The sequence below is a fragment of the Tachysurus fulvidraco genome, chromosome 1 (genome assembly GCF_022655615.1).
Source record: "Tachysurus fulvidraco isolate hzauxx_2018 chromosome 1, HZAU_PFXX_2.0, whole genome shotgun sequence".
Lineage (NCBI taxonomy): Eukaryota > Metazoa > Chordata > Actinopteri > Siluriformes > Bagridae > Tachysurus > Tachysurus fulvidraco.
In genome coordinates this window covers 1,827,422-1,844,921 of record NC_062518.1, presented here as the reverse complement: position 1 = coordinate 1,844,921, position 17,500 = coordinate 1,827,422, and the positions used below count along the sequence as shown (strand labels likewise).

General features: G+C 44.3%; 1 protein-coding gene across 1 annotated transcript in view; it reads right to left on the bottom strand.

Annotated features, from left to right (window-relative positions):
• itfg1 (integrin alpha FG-GAP repeat containing 1) overlaps positions 1–17,500 on the bottom strand; it is a 137,271-nt gene that overhangs the window by 115,338 nt on the left and 4,433 nt on the right. The window contains exon 2 of the mRNA XM_047815298.1: positions 9,296–9,377. Within this exon, the coding sequence (XP_047671254.1) occupies positions 9,296–9,377 (82 nt within the window). The remainder of the gene's footprint in view (positions 1–9,295; positions 9,378–17,500) is intronic.

Sequence of the window (17,500 nt, the reverse complement as noted above, 5' to 3'; positions counted from 1 at the left end):
GTGTGTGTGTGTGTGTGTGTGTGTGTGTGTGTGTGTGTGTGTGTGTGTGTGTGTGTGTGTGTGTTGGACAAGGACAGGTCATCACCACAAAGCCATGAAGCATCAGTAAACACTGAAGCTCATAATGAACCCAAACAGAAAACACAGTGTTTATCTTTAGCTGGTTTTCAGACAGAATGTTATTAATGTTTACTGTTGACTGATTCTGACATATTAAATGTGGAATGAATCATTTGTTAAATGTCACAGCAGCAGATCCCCGGTCTCTCCCTGGTCTCTCCCTGGTCTCTCCCCGGTCTCTCCTTGGTCTTCCCCATTCCCTCCTTCATCCCTCCCTGGTACACCCCTGGTCCCTCCCTGTTCCCTCCCTGGTCCCCCCCGGTCTCTCCCTGTTCCCTCCCTGCCCGGGACCAGGGAGGGAACAGGGAAGACCAACACACACACACACACACACACACACACACACACACACACACACACACACACACACACACACACACACACACACACACACACACACACACACACACACACAGGTCTCTGATCCCCCAAGCCATTGACAGTATTTGATCTGCCGAGCTGGTTTTCCCCCTGGTCTCTTCCTGTTCCCTCCCTGGTCCCCCCCCGGTCTCTCCCTGGTCTCCCCCTGGTCTCTGATGCCCCAAGCCATTGACTAGGATTAGTAATCGAATTAATAATTAATAATAAGGATTAATAATCGAATGTTTTCACCTGTTCTGTGTGACGAAGCACAAGCTGTAGTACAAACTAGATCATCTATACAACTTTATAAATAAAGGACTGAAATACACGACTGAAATTGACCCTCAGGTGTTAGCGAGCCAGGTAACAGTGCTGTTAGCTCCTGCATGTTGGTCATGTGATTCTCGCCAGCGCAATGGGACAAATATCCAAAGGTTTCACTAATTGTGCGATAAAACGGCGGCGTGATTCGTTACGGAACCTCGCGAGACTGACGAGGAACCGGCGGAATAAAAAGCCATTTACAGTGGAACGAGTCTGTAGCATTAATATCATGTTTAATAAAGCTTTATCTGTGTGGATGACATCGACCCAGCCGAACACACACACACACACACACACACACACACACACACACACACACACACACACACACACACACTCCTACATGTCTCAGCCGATTCCCACCTCCATTCATCCTCATAAATCACATTGACGCTGGTGTGCACTCCTCTTTCTCTCTGTCGCTTCTTCTACAATCGCATTCTTTCCTCTTACTTTCATCCTCCGCTCATCTCTTCTCTCCTTTCTTTCCTCTTTTCTGTTCATTATTCTTTCTTGCACTCTCCCAGTCCAGTCTTTCTCTCTCTCTCTCTTTATCCCTCTCTTGACTTTCATTCTTCTCTCTCCAGTGGCCCATCTTCATGCGGTCATCTTCCTCATCCTTCCACTCTCTCCTTTCTTCCGTCTCCCTTTCTCGGCCGTTCGTTCGATTCTCATCTTTGTTTTCTCTTCTTTATTCGCTCTTCTCTTCTTTCGCTTTCGCTCTTCTGTTTTTCTTTCCTTCCTTACGGTTTCCTTCACTCCATCTTTTTTCATTTCTTACTCCGTCTCCTTTTTTTCCTCTCTTTTTCTTTCTCTTCTTCATTCTATATCCCCGCCTTCGTATCTTATATCTTATTGATGGAGGTTCTCTATTAGCTAATATGTTAATTAGACTTCATTTTAAACCTCACGCTGTTTACTAAACAGTGAACCTCGTTAATGTCCGACGTGCTCGTTAAACAGAACCCGATTAAAGGCTGCACACGTTGTCATCTTTTCCTGTGACTGTAGCAGGATCTTTGGGCCAAACAGACTGTACAAAGGCCATTAATCATCAACAAATCAATTTTCATCTCCAGCTTTTTTCACGCTAGACTTATTTTAGGGATATAAATTGGCTACAACGGTCTTAAGTCAATACGGACTTCACTGAGCTCGAACGTCCCCAGATTCTAGTTTTAGACGAATATCGAAGGACGCGAGGCCGAGAGAACAACAAGCCAGACGATAAAAGAGATGGAAGATAATTCTATAAAACAAGAGGTTAAAAAGGACCAGCGATTAAAACCTGATGAATAAACTGATACGTTAGAAGCAGAGGAGATAAAGAGAGGACGTGAGATAAACACGACGAGGAGGAAATGAGAAAAGTGAGAGAGGACAAAGAGACCAGAATAAAAAAAAAAATAGGACGCTCGGTCAACTGGGACGGAAACGAAGTTCGAGCAAATAAAAGAAACAAAAATAAAACAAAAGATGAATAATTGCAGAAAATAGGATTCTATAGGAAGTGAAAATTAACACTGATTCTAAAATCCGTAAATATTCGTACGTTAACGAAGTTATTGTTCTTTTTCTGTCAGTTACAGTATTTACACACTGGGACCAAAAGTAATCAAAAGACTGGCTGCACGGATGTTCCCGTGGCCAGGTGTGTGTTAAAGGTGGGGTCTGCGTTGTTTGAGAAATGCTTCACAAAACAAAAATCAAAACAAACGCGTAGCCGATGAGCAGAAAGGGGCGGGGCTTGTCGATATGGGCGGAGAGAGTGTTCGGTGCGCGTGTGAGACATTAGCAGAAAGCGGTTTTAACATCGACACGGAGGATAAAAACAAAGAAAGAAAGAGAAGAAAGACTTACGATAAGGACAAGAAGTAGGACGTGTTAATATAGGATCAGCTTTCCAGCGCTGGAGAGAACCGAAGGAGCAGGAAGTTGGCCACATATTCACAGGTTGGAGTTTCCCGAGTCAATAACTCCTGAGCTAAACGCTGTTACTACACAAATAACACCTCTTTTCTATCGTAGTAATGTAGAGAGGCAGCTACAACCGCGTTTTGTGTAGTAACAGCGTTTAGCTCAGGAGTTATCGACTCGGGAAACTCCGACCTGTGAATATGTGGCCGACTTTACTTAAGACGCCGAGGCGCTTTCTTCCTTCTCGATAGGTGAGTAACGTTGGTTTTGCTTTGTTACACAGAACTAATATATGCCTTTGTCCTTTACATGATTATGCTTGTGTGGCATTTTTGCTTGTTTGTTTATCTACAATCGTATTGTTCTTCCCTTCAGCTATGATAAAGACACGTTTCTTTCTGTTAGTCGCCCGGGTTACGTATGTATGTGTGGGCGGAGCTATCGGTACAGGGGTGGGACCCGTTTGGGTTAGGGGCGTGTTTGTTTTGGTGATTTCAAACGTCGACATTGGCTTTCAAACAACGCAGACACCTCCTTTAACTCCCTCATTTTCTCACTTACATATAACCATAAAATGTCTAGAGTTGCTTTCATCTGTTCATCCGTTGCTGTCGATATGAAGTCCGTAGATCTGTGACTGAAACCAAAGCAAGGCTTCAGGCTGAAAATAATCCAAACAAAGCCAGAAGAGAGAGTGACAACATTAGGAGTGACCGGTTTAGGCTGTTTTGCATAAACATCTTTTCTCTGCTGAGATCAGAGAAGCCGAGACGCTCGGAGGAGGAGGAGGAGGAACGGAAAGGCTTGAGATAGATGACAGAAAAAAATTTTTTCCCTGGTGCAGAAAAACCTCTTCAGAACAGTCGTAGAGACGCAGAAGGTTCTCCAGGAGGTAGGCGTATCTGTGCCGAAGTCGAGTACATACAAAGGGTTTTACTACGAGATGAACGTCACCTCGAAAACATCCAGTAGATCGCACTGATGATGTGACTGCTGACAAAAGCAGCAGGATGAATTCTGAAGTTTATAGGACCGTATTATCTGCTCACATTCAGACGAATGCTTCAGAACTCACTGGCCAGACGGACCGTGACCTCGGAGCGAGAATCGGAAGAAGTGGGAAGTTCTGCGACAGCCAAACGGATCCCATGACCTGAATCCAAATGAGCTGAACTTCACTGACCGAAGGAAAGACAAGCAGGAACAAGCAGGAAGTGCAGACGGTGGCAGTAAACGTCCTGCAGGGCTTGAGCCAATCGGACACATTCATTTCTGAAGCTCGTCACTTCATTTCAGTTCGTTTTCACGTCATTAAAGATCGACGTCCGATCGTTTACAGCCCTGACTGTGTTAACGGAGGAAAAGAGATCGGATTAAACCGTCAGACAGAAGATGAACGAATTATACGGCGATAAAGGAAAATGAGATAAACACGGAAAATGAGTTCGGAAAGAAAAATAAAAGAGTGAAACTATTTGAAGTCATTAAACAAATGTAAGACGGAATAAATGAGATTCGGCGACAAGAAAGAAAGATGAAAAACTAATGAGACAAAAACACGACGGACGGATAAATGAGCGGAAAACGTGATGAAGGAGAAACGGATAAATAAGAAGTATAAGATGAGAAAAGCTGATAAACGAATGGAGAGGAAAAAAGAAGGAACCGAACGCTAAACTAATGAGTCGATCTGGTAGACGGGCGGGAATCGGAACGAAGCGTCTGATATAAAGGTGCGCTAATAAATCAGAGGGAAATAAACCGCTAAATGAGAGATAAAGGAGATAAACAGTGGAACGCGAACCATCCGCGAGATAAAACAAGAGACGAAGATGAACGGATACGGATAAGGGAAATAAAGAGAGAAAAGGAAAACAAGGTAAAGGTAAACGGATAACGGCAGAATAAACTGATGGTAATGATGAAAGGAAAGTGCAAGACAGATCAATGAGAGGAAAAGTGAGACGCATTAATACACCCGGTCACTTCGTGTGTTGTCTCTGATCCCATATCTATCTGATCTGTTAAAACTGTCCTGTTTACATCAGACCACATAAACGCGTCTCGGCGAATCGGATATCGATCCGATCTTTCTACTCCCGCCCAAAATGCTAATATATTTGCCCTCATTTCCATGGTAACTGAAACAGAACACACTTTGGTGTACGCGGTTTTCAGAACGCGATCAAAAAGAAGACGTAAAAACTGGTTACGACGTTTATGCTACAAAAAACAGCGTTTACTGTTTGCTGCGTCTTCGCTGGCGGCAGCAGCGCGTTTTAAGCCCCGACGAGACGCCTGGGTGAAAGATCACCTGCGAGTGACGTAGTTCCGTTTGGGAGGAGTATAGCGCTGACGTATGAGGCTTGAACAACCACATGCATTTACACCTGTCCAGTTTCATCTGTAACGCGTCCCAGACCACCTCCTGAAGGGGTTTGTACCATCGGCTTTATATCCGTCTCCAAACCGTTTCGGAGGGCATTTAGACCTGGTCTTTTTACCGTCGGGTAGATATCTGATCACAGAAAACACAGGAAGTGACCGGGGGTAAAAAGCCCCCGAGAGAATAAACCGACGATCCGAGCCATGAAGGAGAGATAAACAGGAAAAACGTAGAAATCAGAACAGCTGTTCACGTTGGTATGAGAAAATAAAGCGATCCACAAGAGAACGTGTCTGAAACCCAGGGGTTAAATCTAAACCTGAGCTCGTATTCATGAAGATCCTTAGTGTAAAGAGTTTCTCCTGGTGACGATCGTCAGAAACGTGGACGTTTGAGTTCAGATCAAACAGAAGATCTGAGTAAAGATAAAAGTCCTTTATAAAGCATCTTAACCCTTAAAAGAGCTCATAAGGTCAGAAAGCGTTAGGAGGAGTGAGGAGAACTTTCAGACATTTTCTCCTCTGATGCTCTTAAAGGTGAAGAGGGAGGAGAAATGTGTCGTGTACGATATTTAATAATGAGTGAGTAAATAATCTGATAAAGATTAGATCATGTAGGGATTATTTATCTGACCAATCGGATTACAGATAACATCTCAGACTTTATATATGTTCTGCCGCTATGGCATTTAGAGATACTCTAACGTCTCTGAAACCGAGCCGAAATGCCATCGAGTCAGAAATGATAGAATTTGTCTCTGTGACATTTCTGCTCAGTGTCGGAGACGTTTACATTTATTACATTTATAACATACAGATGTTAGAACATCTGTAATGCGATCGGTCACGAACGTAATCCCTACACCATATAGACTCTAAGGCCCCGTTCACACTGCAGGTAAAAGTGGCCCAAATCCGATTATTTTGGGGTCACGTGACCAGGTCAGACTTCTTCAGGAGTAATGTGAACACTCAAATCTGGCCCAGATCTGATTTTTTTTCAAATCAGATCTGGGCCACTTCCATATGTGTCCTGAATCAGACCCAAATCTGATTTTTTCCTGATGTGGCCGCAGTGTGAACAGCCGAGGCGGATTTGATGCGACTTTTATGTCAATCTACATGGACATTCGTCACAATTATGTGCCGGCGAAGACTTTTTTTGCTTAACACACCCACACACACACACACACACACACACGCACACACGCACACACGCACACACGCACACACGCACACACGTTACCGGTCACGTTTGTTTAAAAAAAAAAGTTTTCGCCAGCGCAAAAAAAAAAAAGTTTTCTCTCTCTCTGTCTCTCTCTCTCATCTCTCTCTGTCTGTCTGTCTCTCTCTCTCATCTCTGTCTGTCTGTCTGTCTGTCTGTCTCTCTCATCTCTCTCTGTCTGTCTGTCTGTCTCTCTCTCACCTCCCTCTGTCTGTCTGTCTGTCTGTCTGTCTGTCTGTCTCTCTCTCTCTCTCTCTCTCTCACACCTTTTTTTTTTTTTCCGCCGGCGAAAACGTAACACAAACGTGACCGGTAACGTGTGTGTGTGTGTGTGTGTGTGTGTGTGTGTGTGTGTGTGTTAAGAGTGTTATATAAAGTGGTTACGTGAACCAGCTCATAATGTTTGCATCGAATACATCACATTACTTCCTCCGTAACCTCGCCGACTTTTTAGCGCGACGGCGTGCCGCGTGTGACGTCATCGTTATCGTTCGTTTGCACATGCGGGTCTGTTCGAAACAGCAAACTGTTCACACTGGTATCTGATACAGGTCACATTTTAAAAGGTAACGTGAACAGCCAAACAAAAAAAAATCAGATCTGAGCAAAATATCCGAATCGAGCGTTAAGACTTGCGGTGTGAACGTGGTCATAGAGACAAAGTGAAGGTTTATAAACGACCAGATTTAAGGGTGTAGAATTCCAAGCCCCGCCTCCTCTCTAGCTAGATCCCTGGTTAGATATTCTGAAGGTAAATTACGAGCTCCCTGAGATCGTTCGGAGAATCCTCGTGAACACGAGCCCTGATGTTGACTTTTACTACCAAATTAAAACTAGCTATTAGTAATTATATACGTTTAGTCCTCGGTAGTCATTTAGGTTTCAGTCCTGTTTGTTCGTTGCCAGGTTTGGGCTCTTTATCCCCCCCAGCCACAGGCAGAACTTTGTACAGGATTCCCCTCAGTGCCCAGACTGAATAAAGGGAAGGTGGGGGGAAATCCTTGTTTGCTCAGATAAAACCTGGTTTTGAACTAAAGGCCAGAATCCACAGAGAGGCGGCATTTGAATCGTACGGGTCGTCACGCCGCGCTCATCAATCTTTTATATTCGACGAGACTCTCTCTCGCGCTCGTGTCGTTTCTGCTTCCTCTTCAACTCATCTGCTTTAGCAAAGAGGAAATTTGTAATGTAAATGTTTAATGGGATCCTGCTAGAGTTAGGGGATTAAAGCGTAGGAGTGTGTGTGTGTGTGTGTGTGTGTGTGTGTGTGGGCTGGCTAAGACACTGAATCAGACCTACTTTCCATTAGGTTCTGTATTATATAACGAGGGATTGATGATACATATATCAGATACACACGGATGTTCTAAAAGGAGAAAGAAAGACGCTGTTGTAACGACGCTGAAGCGACGAGGTTCATCATCATTTTTATTCCATCTGAATATTTCATAAAGCAGAACTGAAACTTGGGCATTAACGAAATTAAAAGATTAATGCCATTAATCTGAGAAGCCTTTGTGCTTTGTTAGACGATGACAGGTGGGGGGGGGGGGGGCAGAATAAAAAGATACTCTTAAACGAGTTGACGTTAAAATGACCTGAACACGGTGAGAAATGATGCATCACGTCTTCTCCGTCTAGTCTAGACAATATAATATCAACACCTACGGTATATGAGAGCGATCCGGTACGTGTCGCCGTGACTACAGTATGTACCTGAAATGGTATTAATAGAATAGAATTAATTAAATAGAAAGAAAGCATACAGATAAATTGAGACGGTTACCACTGAAACTGCACACGAACATCCGGGCAGGATCTGAATGCGAAGGGTGGAGTTCGTATAAAAGAAAGGGAGTTAAAGGTGCGGTCTGCGTTGTTTGAAAGCTAATGTTGACATTTGAAATCACCAAAACAAACACGCCCCTAACCCAAACGGGTCCCACCCCTGTATCGATAGCTCCGCCCACACATACATACATACGTAACCCGGGCGACTAACAGAAAGAAACGTGTCTTTATCATAGCTGAAGGGAAGAACAATACGATTGTAGATAAACAAACAAGCAAAAATGCCACACAAGCATAATGATGTAAAGGACAAAGGCATATATTAGTTCTGTGTAACAAAGCAAAACCAACGTTACTCACCTATCGAGAAGGAAAAAAGCGCCTCGGCGTCTTAAGTAAAGTCGGCCACATATTCACAGGTGGGAGTTTCCCGAGTCGATAACTCCTGAGCTAAACGCTGTTACTACACAAAACGCGGTTGTAGCTGCCTCTCTACATTACTACGATAGAAAAGAGGTGTTATTTGTGTAGTAACAGCGTTTAGCTCAGGAGTTATTGACTCGGGAAACTCCAACCTGTGAATATGTGGCCGACTTCCTGCTCCTTCAGTTCTCTCCAGCGCTGGAAAGCTGATCCTATATTAACACGTCCTACTTCTTGCCTTATCGTAAGTCTTTCTTCTCTTTCTTTCTTTGTTTTTATCCTCCATGTCGATGTTAAAACCGCTTTCTGCTAATATCTCACACGCGCACTGAACACTCTCTCCGCCGCATATTCGCCGACAAGCCCCGCCCCTTTCTGCTCATTGGCTACACGTTTGTTTTCATTTTTGTTTAGTTTGTCGTCCCGAAGCGTTTCTCAAACAACGCAGACCCCACCTTTAAATCTGATTCTGGACATAAGTGCATTTTATTAATGTCCTGCTGAAATCCAGATTGTATTTTGGCTGTAAATGCACTACATGAAGCCAATTAAGGACAATAGTAAACATACTAAAAGGACAGCATTCGCTCGTGAATCGTAGTTTGTTTTTTTTCCTCTCATGGAAGATATTCCGTTCCGTATCAGTTTGTTGTGCTGCGTTATTTTGTTGATGTACTGTTTACATGAAACACTCCAGGCTTCATGTTCTAACTGGTGAAATCGTTCGCTCTCGTTCGATCTACTCACCGAAATCGACGAACGCAGACTGGCCCACTTGTTTGATGTTCTCTGGTGCCTTCGCCGTGTAGTTCCTGGTGAAGTTTCCATCCTGAACAAGAAGGACATTCCACGTTTAATAAATAAATAAATAAATAAATAAATAAATACAAACACACGCATTTGATTCCTCAACACACGATTTATCTGAGCGACGGCTCTGAACTTCGGCACGGCCGTCACTTCGCCGGCGGACGGAGCCGTCGTCACGGTTGTTAGGGAAACGCTGCCGATTCCGTTACGTATGTGTACGAGGGAACGTCGAGTGACACTATGAGAAGAATGAATGATAAGTGACGCCGGGCCGGTTGCCATGACGGGTACGTTCGGGCCGATCGACAGGTCAATGGAACCTACAGCTCCACGACGTTCAGCTTCAGATCTCTTTCACGACGTTCCAAATGCTCTAGTGAAGTTCCTGACCGTATTAGAGTTCTATATCTATCATACACTAATATATACGGTATATACTCTACGTTCCCGCTAGAACGTCTTGAGGTCTTCAGGTTCTACGAGAACTTGATCCATGTTTGCTTCTGTTCATAACATGTGTGAATATTTACTTAGTTCTTCTGTTCTTACAGGAACGGCAGGCAGCCGTCTCAGGTCTGCTACAAACGTTAGAGTTAATATCTACTCGGTGTTCCTACAGGAGCTTCAGCTATCTTACAGGAGCTTCAGCAGGCACTTATTTCCAGGGATTTCAGAACAGCGTAACAGATATTGCATCATCAGGTAGGCGTGGCCTATTTGATAATCTGACCCTAACCGTAGTTTTTGGTTGTTTATTTGTTTTTTATAAAATAAATCTACCTGTATGGCGGTTTTGTCCTTCGTAGGTATGCTCTTTTTTGTTTTTTTTGAAAGAGGGCATTTTTCCAATACCTTCCGAAAACACGCCCACTTTGTGTCGTGGTAACGAAACCCCTGGAACGCCCGTTTTTTTCAGTTGCAAATACCTACGCAACTGGGATGTGGTAGCCTAGTGGTTAAGGTGTTGGATTACCAATCGGAAGGTTGTGAGTTCGATTCCTACGTCCTCCAAGCTGCCACTGCTGGGCCCCTGTGCAAGGCCCTTAACCCTCAATTGCTAAGTTTACCGCTAAATGTTCTCACAGAAACAATTGCCATAATCTCATCATGTTCTTTCCCCAACCCTAGAGTTCATATCTATTTAGCGTACTCACAGGAACATCCCTCCCGTCCGTCCCAGACGCTTCTTCTCCTTCTACGTCACTTCTTCTGCGTGTTTAAAGTATTTCGTTATTCAGCCGGTCTTTAGCTTGCTATGCTAGTCCATATTCGATATAGTGTGCATGCTAATGTTTAATTAGCTAATTAAGCAGAAGGACGACAAATACGACGATGTTTCTCCTTCCGTCTCTATCTGCCTCGTCCCCAAGCGCTATCGTTCGGTCCATCACCTAGAGAGATGTATGGCTGTACGGGCAGGGTGTGATTGTGATTGGCAGGAAAAAAGCGATGGTGGAACACAGAGGAGACAGAACAGGGCCAGATAATACTAGTGCAGAGGAAATGTTGAATTAATTATAGTATGATTATATTGATTACAGACAGGGAATGGCTCAAGAACAGATGGAAACTGCTAGCTGTCCTACAGCCAACACTAATGAGACAGAAACATGCAAACACACACACACACACACACCTAGCGACATAAATGCCGTCTCTCTGCGGTGAACGCGAGCTCAATAACGGAGAACGGACAGCTGGAGCTCCATATGGATCTAATAATGTGTGGATCAAAGCCACAGCACCATCAGGAACCATTACTCAAAAATCACACTCATGGGATACAGGATGGAGGCTGGAGAGGAGAGAGGTTGGGACACGACATTAAAGAGAGAGAGAGAGAGAGGGTGTGTATGTGTGTGAGAGAGAGAGTGTGAGTGTGTGTGTGTGTGTGTGTGTGTGTGTGTGTGTGTGTGAGAGAGAGAGACAATTAGAGAGACCGAGAGTGAGAGACAGAGAGAGAGAGAGAGAGAGAGAGAAAGAGAGAGAGATCGAGAGTGAGATAATGAGAGAGACCGAGAGTGAGAGAGAGAGAGAGAGACTGAGAGAGAGAGAGACAGAGAGAGAGAGAGACAGAGAAAGAGAGAGAGACAGACAGACAGACAGACAGACAGAGAAAGAGAGAGAGACAGACAGAGAGAGACAGAGAAAGAGAGAGAGAGAGAGAAAGAGAGAGACCGAGAGAGAGAGAGACAGAAAGAGAGAGAGAGAAGATGAAGGTCCAGATGTTTGACAAATTGTATGCCATTTTCTTTTAGAGATAATTGAATCTGAACATTCACACAAAGCCACATGAAAGTCCAGCGTAGTTCGTCTCTCTTTTCTTTTGTAATCAAAGCTTTTCACACATCTTTCTTTCTTCCACAGACATGAGAAATATTTCTCTTCTTTTCTTGCAGGTTTGCTGCTGCCGCTCTGACAGATTTCACTCGGTTTCTCCAGCAGCCTCTGATCTGCATCTCTGGATTACCGCAGAGATAAACTCTTATTAACTCTTATAAACTCGTCTTAGACACGAGGCGTCCGCAGGGTTCGCTGCTCTGTCCGTTCTGCTTCCTGCTCAGATAATTGGGCGACAGAAGACGCTCAGATCCACGTCACCCCTATTTCCACCAAACCTCCGCCTTGTGTGTGTGATTTTTAACAGGCTTCACGATGCACTGTGTGTATCATGATATAGATGATTGTTCAACACTGCATGCGATTTATTACTGCTTTATTTAAGGGGATTTTTACCCCCGGTCACTTCCTGCATGTTCTGTGATCAGATATCTACCCGACGGTAAAAAGACCAGGTCTAAATGCCCTCTGAGATGTTTTGGAGACGGATATAAACCCGATGGTACAAACCCCTTCAGGAGGTGGTCTGGGACGCGTTTCAGATGAAACTGGACAGGTGTAAATGCATGTGGTTGTTCGAGCCACATATGTCAGCGCTATACTCCTCCCAGACGGAATTACATCACTCGCAGGTGATCTTTCACCCAGGCGTCTCGTCGGGGCTTAAAACGCGCTGCTGCCGCCAGCGAAAACGCAGCAAACAGTAAACGCTGTTTTTTGTAGCATAAACGTCGTAACCGTTTTTTTACACCAAAGTTCAGTGTTCTGTTTCAATTACCCCGGAAATGAGGTAAAATTTATTTACATTTTGGGTGGGAGAAGAAAGATCGGATCGATATCCGATTCGCCAAGACGCATTTATGTGGCCTAATGCAGTGGTCCCCAACCTTTTTTTTTATTCCGTTGTTTTGTTTCGGTTGCCGTCACTGCAGAAATCCCCGCTTCACACAGACAGCATGTCGGACATGACGATAGGGATGTAAGTGCTGTGGAGACAATCTCAGGGTATTCCGCCATGACTTTAATCCAGAACACCGGCAGAGTTTCTAACTTCCTAACGACGTCTGTTTCGTGCTCATTTTTGCTAATTTGTGGGTTAAATTTGAGCAAACACAATATACACGAACACCAAGCACTGTTAAACATGACAAAGTACGCGGTGAACAGAGAGAAGAGCGATACACACCTTCTCTCTCCACCAAAGCTACAACATCACTGCCGCTTGCAGCCGCTCAGCTCCAGACGTCACCTAAACCCGGCCCGATATCACGATATTTTGCGCATGCGCGGTATCGGTGCGGCTTTAGGTGACGTCTCTCAGCTCCCGGTTAACCTCTCGTCCATGGAAAGTCGTACAGACCCGAGAGAAATACACCTCAGTAAATAAAATGGAAATAATTTAATGTTCCTTGGGCGGCCCGGTACCATTTGGGGACCACTGGCCTAATGTAAATGGGACAGTTTTAACTAATCAGATAGATATCGGATCAGAGACAACATACGAAGTGACCGGGTGTAAAAAGGCTCTTAAAAACGAATAAATCTATGTAATGTTTTCTTAAAACATTAACGTTATCTTAAAAAGGCGTATTGTGACATAATGAATTATAATATGGAGATTACATCATCGTGCCTTCTGTACCGAAATAAGGAACCTGCTTAGTGTTCATCCATATAAAGTTATCTAGCATCATGATTTTCTTTGTCACAACCGTTGGTTGCTAACGATGAGCTCCACATGCAGAGTTTGATGAATCAGTACCGATGCTTTCCTACATTATACAGACATTTTTAAAAGCCCATCTTGCTTAGTAAAAAGTGGAAGGTCTATAATTTCCTGCCCCACATTCTTTATTGCCGTTCTCTTCTGTTCACTGGAATATCTGTCACCAAAACCTTAATAAAGCCAAGCCTATTAAAATTGTAGCTGGTTGTGCCCTGGTATAAAGACGTGTGTGTGTGTGTGTGTGTGTGTGTGTGTGTGTGTGTGTGTGTGTGAGAGAGTGTCTCTGTGTGTATGTGTGAGAGAGTGTGAGTGTGAGAGAGAGAGAGAGAGAGAGAGAGAGAGAGACACAGAGAAAGAAAGAGATAGAGAGAGAGATAGAGAGAGAGACAAAGACAGACAGAGATAGATAGATAGATAGACAGATAGATAGATAGATAGATAGATAGATAGATAGATAGATAGATAGATATAGAGAAAGAGAGAGAGAGTGACAGAGAGAGACAGACAGAGAGAGAGAGACAGACAGACAGAGACACAGAGAGAGAGAGAGAGAGAGATATTTATATAGGCTAGAGTGTACTGCACAGTTAAAGGTTATTGAACTCATGCCCATGTAGAGAAGACTACAGCAGTGCGGAGTGTTTCAGCTCAGATTCCCCGCAGCGCCACTCGATCTGCTCTGACAGAATAAAAACCCTATCGTTCTCCTCCTGCCGCCCATCAAAGCTGCAGTTGACCGGGAGCTCGGCTGTAGTTCGGCTGTATCGCCCTCTTTATTAGACTTCTTACAGTTTCACCTTCAGGTTATATACAGTGTTAATTATCATTAATCTGACACCGACTTCACTTCATTAAAATACTGAGCGAAGAAATGACCGAGTAATAACAAAGGACTGGTTTAATGCTCTTTACCGGGTCCACGGATGTAATGTGTTAATGTTGCCATGGAGACGCCATCGTCAAATCGTGTACACTTCCGATGTCAAACTGGATGATTAAATGTATTTTGCATTACTTTGGTGGTTATCAGGAACCCATACAGGCTTTTCCTGTCATCCATCCGTGTGAGCTGTGTGTGTCGCAGTGTGAACGGCCTTCACAATGTGTAATTACTGCAACTACATCATGGGTGGAGCTCCCAATTCCTGCTCCTAAAAAAAAACACTTTCACACCGGAGAAAGCAGCGCGGTAAATGGCCTCAATTACATCTGATGAGACATTTAGCATCAGAGTGAGAGAGAGAGAGAGAGAGAGAGAGAGAGAGAGAGAGAGAGAGAGAGAGAGAGAAAGGCAGAGAGAGAAAGACAGAACGAGAGAGAGAGAGAGAGAGAAGGACAGAGACAGAGAGGGAGAGAGAGAGATACAGACAGACAAAGAATGAGAGAGAGTGGGAGACAGAGAGAAAGAGAGAGAAAGACAGAGAGAGAGAGACAGAGAGTGAGAGAGTGAGACAGAGAGAAAGAGAAAAAGACAGAGAGAGAGAGAGAATGAAAGAGAGTGGGAGACAGAGAGAGAGAAAGAGAAAGACAGAGAGAGAGACAGAGAGTGAGAGAGAGAGTGAGACAGAGACAGAGAAATAGACAGAGAGAGAGAGACAGAGAGTGGGACAGAGAGAGAAAATTAGAGAGAGAGAGAGAGAGAGAGAGAGAGAGAGAGAGAGAGAGAGAGAAGGACTGAGACAGAGAGGGAGAGAGAGAGAGATACAGACATACAAAGAATGAGAGAGAGTGGGAGAGAGAGAGAGAAAGACACAGAGAGAGAGAGAGAGAGAGAGAGAGAGAGAGAGAGAGAGAGAGATACAGACAGACAAAGAATGAGAGAGTGGGAGACAGATAGAGAGAGAGAGAGAAAGACAGAGAGAGAGAGACAGAGAGAGAGACAGAGAGTGAGAGTGAGACAGAGAGAGAGAATGAAAGAGAGTGAAAGAGAGACAGAGAGTGAGAGAGAGAGAGAGACAGAGAGAGAGACAGACAGAGAGAGAGAAATAGACAGAGAGAGAGAGAGAGACAGAGAGTGGGACAGAGAGAGAGAGAGAGAGAGAGAGAGAGAGAGAGAGAGAGTGGGTGAGACAGACTGAGTGAGTGAGTGATACAGATAGAGAGTGAACACAGCACAGAATTACGCAGATAGAAATGATGTATAGCTGTTTTTATTTTTCATAAGTTGTGTTTTCTCTTCTTGCGTTTGTGTGTGTGTGTGTGTGTGTGTGTGTGTGTGTGTGTGTGGAGACGCATCACATCCCGACACAGAACAAATCCCTTACAGTACACGCACCACTCCCCCGACACGAGCGTCATACCCCATCACACACACTGACGCATTCAGAACGCTCGATGATCTAAACTTCCTGCTACTTTATATTACCGGCGTAAAAAAAAATGGCAGATTGTCACAAACCTGCAAGATTTTGTAGGAGCTGTGTGCGTCACTGGAATAAACCGAGATTGTGACGCATTATAAAATGACCCAAGGTTAGCGAGTAAATAATAAAAAAGGAGACGGCAGAGTACTGAGCCCTGAGGAACACCCTCAACACCACAGGGTTGTTTGCCACTAGCAGGAAGGTCGATGTACTGTACATTTGTGTGATAAGATCTGAACCGGAGCTGAGCCTGTAAGCCCAAAAACTAACAGAAGGGAAAAGAGCACGAGACGATTCACAGACACGAAAGAAATGCCGAGACGAAGACACGGGAGAATGTTCAGCAGAGAGAAGGGGATCAGTCGCTGAAGCGGCGAGAAGCTAGCCGTAACTAACGCTCGGTGTTTAAAAGCTTTACCTCGTGTCTCACCTCATTATCATTCAGCAGAACAAATCTCCCTGCTGTCACGCCTACAGAATTTCAAATCTGAACTTTCACACGGCACAGAGAAAGGGACAGAGGAAAGAGACGGAAAGAAAGAGACGGAGAGAAAGAGACGGAGAGAGAGAAATAAAAAAACACGAACGCGCCGCTCGAGGGAATTAGAACCTCCTTTATAAACTCAAGCCGAGAAGCAGAACTGAAATTAAAACACGTTGTTTCCTCAGATTTATTTCGATCTTTTATATATCGGAATGCTAAATCCGTAGGAAATCCGCACAGAACCGTTACACGTTCATAAATATTCATATCCGCTCGAGGTGGATCTCGGGTTCGATGGATCGGTAACGGGGGACATCGCTAACGGATATATAAAAATACGACTGTTTACATCGGAAGGACACGACGGTGCTACAGTACATCGCGTGTTCGGCACGTGTTCGTGTTGTACGTGCAAACGGAAAAAAACAGTCAGCACACCGTTCTTTGATCTCCGACACGATCGGTCCGAAGGTCCGACGCGATACGACATCGAAGTCGAGCTCGTTTGTGGCCACGCCCCCAAATCGATTTTGTACTGAATTAACCACTTGGTTTTACCCAATTATCTATAAATATTATCATAATCAGGCACAGTAATGTTAGTACACAGTCTGGTGCGTGTGTGTGTGTGTGTGTGTGTGTGTGTGTGAATATGTATCTCTCTCGTTCTCCATCTCATTACACGCTGCTCGATTATCTCACTACATCCACCACCTCCGCTGTTAGACAAATGTAGCTAGCAAATAGTGCTATTAAAATGCTAATATCGACCCTGCTTGTTTGTATAGTGTGAGTACAGTAATGGCTTCGCCCACAGTCTACAGTTAAAGCGTTCGATTTACATAGTCACAAGAGACTCGGGCTGTGTGTGTGTGTGTGTGTGTGTGTGTGTGTGTGTGTGTGTGTGTGTGTGTGTGTGTGTTATAGTGAAAACCCAAGAGTGGAAGGAGAAAGTAATTAAAATGAATTGAGGAAGAGGGATATGAAGCCACTGGGCCATGGCAAAGCACAGAAAAACCCTGACCAGGATTACTGAGATCTTACAGTGTGTGTGTGTGTGTGTGTGTGTGTGTGTGTGTGTGTGTGTGTGTGTGTGTTTGTGTGTGTGTGTGTGTGAGAGAGAGAGAGAGAGAGAGAGAGTGTGTGTGTGAGAAAGAGTGTGTGCGTGTGTGTGTGAGTGTATGTGTGTGCGTGTGTGAGTGTGTGTGTGTAAGAGTGTGTGCATGTGT